The following is a 6,396-nucleotide window of genomic DNA, read 5'->3' as shown; positions in this document are numbered from 1 at the left end:
TCAAACTGACATTGACACCGATTTGAGTGCGTTGCCCTCAAAGTCTTGTGTCTCGTAAGCAGCCAGTTTTGCCAAAAAAAAAAATCATTGCACACTCACGACCACTATTACTGTACACATAATGTGCCGGGATATCATTATCACCATATGTCATCTGAACTTTGAAGGGGAAAGTACAACTAATTATATCAAAGTGGTTTTTTCTGTCGAATTAGGTTCTTTTTTTTTCGTAAGATCCATTGGCTTGTTAAGCAGCATATAAAAAATGTACAAAATTTTAATTGCGATTTTGAACAATAATTTAATCTGATAATTATAATAAATTAGCCTCTAAATCATGAGTTCCTGCAGCAGAAAGATAAATATATAGTTTATATCATTTAACAAAAAACAAATGAAAACAACAAGTTCACTATAAACTGGTAATCAGTACTTTCTGCCTCCTTTTGAGCAGCACATACTGGCGAGTTTCTGTCTGAATTTGAGATCAAAGTACCCGTACACAAGCGGATTAATGATGTGATTTACAATGAAAAGTCTCTGTAATGTGTAGTACAGATTGGACAAAGCCGAGGGTAACCGATTATAGTAATTCGGATCATCTCGGCTGAGAAAGACAAAGATGAACGACGGAAAGTAAGACACAGCATAGAACAGAACCAAAATGGCGAACATCATGTTAAAATTTGTGCGGTTCCGAGTGCGAGATTCTTGGCGGTTTAACTTGACTTTGTCCAGTTTGCTTAAAGTAGGAAACTTCTTCTCTCTGTTGTCGCTATTGTCACTGATACTGCTCTGAGTTTCGGCAACGAACGAGAAAGCCCTGCTTCTAGAGCGAGGACGATCGTTTCCTTTGCTTTCTTTGGACAGCTTGTAAATGACGCAGCCAATGGGGATATAGAGGCCTGTGGTTGCGATGATATTGGCTACAGCTACCAAGAAGAGAAAAATGAGATACGCTTTTTCCAATGATTCGTGGCCAGAATTGCCGGTGAAGCAAGCACTGACTGTTATATTGTGTTCTTTGAACTGTGTGGTGAATTTTCCAATGCCAGAAAAATAAAGAATTGGGGCATTGATGCTGATGGAGACAATGATTGTCAACAAAATGGCGCCCTTTTTCAGCCTGGAGCTGAGCTTATTTCCGGGCTGTTGGCGTACCTTGACGAATCGGTGAATTGCGATCATTAGCAACAGCATGGCTGAAGCTGTTGAAGTGCTCCACATGAAAAACAAAGGAACTTTGCAATAGATGTCATCCTCCACGCTCCTGACGACGAGCGTCTTGATACTGTGGTACAAGCACGTGACTATGGTGGCCAGAAGGTCAGCGACCGCCAATGCGGGGATGAAGAACCGGTCCTCGCGACAGCGCCTCATTTTGAAGACGTATACATAAATTACTATCGTGTTACCCACAATCCCCACTATCAAGAACATCAGCACTAGCATCACGTGCGGAAGGTTCTTCTGCGCCATGTACTCCAGCCATTGTCTTACCAGCTCACTTTCATTTTCACTTTCGGTTATGTTTTGAATCATTTTGGACCAGCAATCACAGAGTTCTGCAATTTTTATATTTTCTTTTTTTCTTCTTGCAAGTTCTACGTCCGACAGCTCCTCACTCCGCACGATACAGCCCTTTCCAAAATCCAGAGTTCCCCATGTTGTTTAATCGAGCGTACTCAAGCTGGCGTTTTCTTTCGTAACTGTTATATTCAGGGTTTTTTGTTTGTTTTTTATATGAAACACATACGTTGGTCATCCAACCTCAAAAGGCGCGCACAAAAATGAAACAACGCCGCTTGCTTTGTTCAGGAAGGCAGTCCCGCGCAAAAATAGTTATTCACATCCGAGACATCAGGGCATGACCTCTCTGCTTGCTTCTCTCCGGAGGTTTCCTATATGATCTGTAATAAAGATGAACGTTTCATTAGCAAACAACGAGTCGTGCAACGCTTCCTTTGGTCGAGTACATTATAAGTCATTTTATACTGTTAACCACGAGAGAGAGAGAGAGAGAGAGAGAGAGAGAGAGAGAGAGAGAGAGAGAGAGAGAGAGAGAGTACACTGGGTTTATTTTTACACATACAATTTTCCACCTAAAGATTTTACCTAAAAATGTAAAAAAAAAAAAAAAGTTTTCCCCGCGTTATTTTGTTGACACACTTGCGGATCCGGGGCTAGGCTACTATATCAGTTTAAAATGGTACTTTTATCTACTAGTAGCTATTCCTCTCTCTCTCATTCTCTTAACCAATCAATCAATCAATCAATCCTTCGATCATCAACTTTTCATATGGACATACTAGGGAACGATTTAACATTTGTAAGGGGAAATCCGAAATCATTCATATCTTACGTAAGCTCGTTTCACCCAGTTGTTTCTGTTTTACTATTTTCCACTTGTTCAACGTTATAATACCTATTGTTATACTTTCATGTTAAATACTGAAATCTGATTGGTTAAGACGCAGTTAATAATATTTACTATTACCCTCAGCGTTAGCAACGCACTTGGCAACGGGTAACATTAAAAAATATTACATGCGCGAAAATTATGCGCGTACGGTTCGCTGTAGAATTCACGCTATTCCTATATAAAAGCAGTAAAATTTTCTTAAAAATTTTAAAAAAGACATTCAGTATAACAAAATAAATAGTGCCTGTTTGGGAGGATAACAGTTGAAATTGACACCCCTCGAAAACCATTGTCAACCTCCGCTTCGCGTCGGTTGACAATGGTTTTCTCGGGGTGTCAATTTCAACTGTTACCCTCCCAAACAGGCACTATTTATATAATAGTGAAGTTTAATATCTATTCGTTTAAACATCTTATTGGGACTTTTGTTTATCGGTATTAAAATTTAATTGGCGAACTACAGAATAAAGCGCGGAAAAACAAAGGTCGGAGTGGCAGTCACACTTCTAATTTCTTTTCGTTTCAAATGCGACCGTTGAGTTATAATTACTTTGAAGTTAAGAGATGTACTATGCATTTCAATAAGTTCATTTAGAATTGTTTCCAATAGTTTAATATTCCATTTATGAAATCTGAAGAGGCTTGTTATAATCACTGAAACTGCAATAAATTGCCTATTGCCTTCCAGTTCTGAAATAACTTGAATTTCAAAGCACAAGGCCGGAATTGATATCGGACAACGCAACAAGAAACATGCAGCCCGGAAGTCGGAAGCTGGGAGGAAATCCACACTTAGTTCTGAAACCACAACACCCTGGCAACAGGGTCAAAAGTTGAGCAAGAGCGGTCAAGCGCGACCTTTGAATATATTTCCTGTTTGTTTATAACATGCAATATTCACGTTTTCCTGAGCATGCAGGCCTAATTTATGCCCAGTGCTTGAGAATTCCTCTTACGCAATCTTTCGCTTGTAATTTTTTTGAGTGGCCAACGTACATAATTTCCCTAAACAGTTATCAGTACTTTGCAGTATATATTACTGTGTAGCCTTCGAACATTAGCATAGAAATATTCTTGTGGATTTTTTTTAAAAAACGTTTATATTTTAAATTCAACATAACTCTGAGAAGGATTCGATATCCTGATCAATGAATAAAGCATGTTAAAATTGAAATATCTTTTTGAAGCATGCATAATCAGTGTGAATAGTAGAAGTAGTTGGTACTTCAAAAACTACTATTAATATTGGTTAAAAAAGTTTCTTTTTGATAGCCTCCTGGAGGGAAGAGCTCGAGAACTAAGTTGTTCGATATTGTTTCTAATCCTTTTGTATATGATGTATACAGTAAAAATTGTTCAATTTATTAAAGAACTTCATTCAAAATTTTTTCACCAATTCCATTACATTTTTGCAATTTACACATGCTTCATTATATTAATCTTATGATATTCAAAATATACCTGAGTCTTCTTACGTGGGATTTGATTGGCCCGTGGAAGCGAGGTTATTATTGGATAACTCGCTACGTTTCTTGCACAATGCGCACTTTGCTTGGTTTAGATTATTCTTGTGTAATTATTCAAGCTATAACTCACCCAGTCATCACTAAATTGTTGTATAATTAAGGGTAATGAACCAAGTATTCTGAATCATCGCGGGACAAAGCGAGGATTCATCTAAATAAGGTCAGCTACTATGGCCAAATTGTTATTAAATTTCTTTCCTTTTTTAATTAAAAAAAAACCTGCAGTATTTAACATATATTTTTTTTAAATTTACAAATATATTAGTTATGGAGAGAGAGAGAGAGAGAGAGAGAGAGAAAGAGAGAGAGAGAGAGAAAGAGAGAGAGATGCAACTAGAATTCAACGCAGAGATGACAACCAGGCACCTCGTATAGTGCACATCTTACAAATAGTTTGTAACCAAAAAAAAAAGGGAAAAAATTCACATTCCCTTATTTTTGATAGAAAAAAATCACAAATTAAAAAAGCAATTAAAAATATAATTTCAAAACCATTTATAAGAAACTAAGTTTGATATACTTACATTGGATGAGAGAATGCACCCACGGCCTAGATCAGTGTGTGTAACAAGGGGTCCCTTTATTGTCAAGGCTATTGAAGGTTTGGGATTATGATTCATGCATCACTCTCGAGCACATGATGTTAGTTTGAAGTAAATTGCACGGATATGACATTTTTCGTTTATCTAGATAAATACTGCATCGAAAGTGATGCCTGTATCTGCACGGCGGCCCCTTACGTCCTTCTTGTTTAAGACGTTTTTCCGGTGATCAGATATATCAATAGATTAAAACATATTGATTATCGCAATCAGCCCAGCTAACACGTGATTAACAAAAGTATTTTTGGTGTTTGTGTTTATCTAAACACATGAAATTCCTTATTTTTTTTACACAGTAGAATGAGTGACAAAGTACCGTAATGACCCCAAAATGCACTCAATGCTATTTTATATAGTACTGGTCTTGCACGGAGAGAGAGAGAGAGAGAGAGAGAGAGAGAGAGAGAGAGAGAGAGAGATGGCATCGTTATAATTGTGAAATTATGGTATATCATGTATGTGTTATTCATATTTGTCCAATGTTCCTATCCCAGTTCTTTTTTTTGTCCAGATCATTTAAAACACAAGTTGACATCCCTATAAATAGAATTTAAAAAAACCATGACTTCACCTTTTGATCTTCCGTTAATACTTGAAGGTAAGACCCCATCCCGGTTTTCGCCGCTTTCCTCAGTTTTTGTTGAGTGGCACCTCTAATACATTGATTTAAAAAGAATTTATTGTAACATTTAGTATAAAGAGAGATTTGTTTTGAACAAGCCATAGAAATATAAATATTTCTTGCAATTTGATTTAAAAATGAAAAGTAGTGGTCTTTATATTCTGTAATTTTAATGTCGTTTGTTTTGTTAGCAAATTTTGGACGTATTTTTCTTCATTGAATTTGGCATAATTGACGAGTAAAACTACTGCAATGTCTATTATCAGATTATTATACATATACTAAGCATAGCCATCGTTTAACAGCGTGCATAAAATTTGATATAAAATCGGACCAAGCAGCTTTAAGTACACAGGCACGAATTCGACATGTTTTGCACTTATTTGATTTATTTAAGATCAAACCATTTCCTCGTCGATACACGATGTTTACTTTGACTGAAAAGGAAACTTTCAATGACTATCGAAAATGACATAACACACCCATATACTATTTAATGGGACTGTTAAGTATATGTATTTGTTTTCACAATTAAACTCCTTATTAAAGCCTTTAGTTATAATTTATATGATGTTTTTGAATTTTTTTTTTATCAGCAATTCAAAAATTATTTGGCACACTTTGGAGCTTGAAATTTGCTATTTTAAAATTATAGCACACTATATCATTATCTAATAACACGATAAGAAAAAAAACAACAACAATATTTTTTGAGGGATATTTTATAAATGATCCAAAAAAAAAAAAAATGTTCAGTGGCATTGATTTTTTTTTTTCAAGATCAAAAGTCAATGCATAATGCTCGTCCTGAGATAATTTTTCTTCCTTCGTACCTATATGACCCTGACTTCACACAATACTACTAAGTCATCTTAAAAAATGGATGTGTAGTGACCTAGTATATCAGAGTGTGTATAAAATAGAAAAATAGTGACATCTTGTAAGTTAAAAAAGTGCAATGACCTTGAACCCCGTTTTAGGTCAAAGGTCAACGGCATAACTTTTGGCCACGGCTATCAAGATCTCTAATTAAGTATTAACAAATGCAAATGTAAGTGAAAACCCCTTTAAATGTATCATCATTCATAATACAAGACATACATGTATACATTTACCTATTCTTTATTCGCATGAGTTTGACAAACATGTTGTTCACTTAATTATATGTCTTTAATAAGCCTGTCAACATAATAAGACTTTAGTGTCGTCTGTTTGTATATATAA

At 35.7% G+C, this 6,396-nt stretch overlaps 1 protein-coding gene across 1 annotated transcript; it reads right to left on the bottom strand.

Annotated features, from left to right (window-relative positions):
• Positions 1-260: 260 nt before the first annotated feature.
• Positions 261-4,627, bottom strand: LOC128163615 (cholecystokinin receptor type A-like). The gene is made up of 2 exons (XM_052827247.1): positions 4,473-4,627; positions 261-1,910 (listed from the first exon to the last, which is right to left on the bottom strand). Exon 2 carries the CDS (start codon positions 1,540-1,542, stop codon positions 427-429), a length of 1,116 nt encoding a protein of 371 aa, XP_052683207.1. The 5' UTR covers positions 1,543-1,910; positions 4,473-4,627; the 3' UTR covers positions 261-426.
• Between the last annotated feature and the right edge of the window lie 1,769 nt (positions 4,628-6,396).

The sequence above is a fragment of the Crassostrea angulata genome, chromosome 9, assembly GCF_025612915.1.
Source record: "Crassostrea angulata isolate pt1a10 chromosome 9, ASM2561291v2, whole genome shotgun sequence".
NCBI lineage: Eukaryota > Metazoa > Mollusca > Bivalvia > Ostreida > Ostreidae > Magallana > Magallana angulata.
This window is presented reverse-complemented; position numbering and strand designations above follow the sequence as displayed.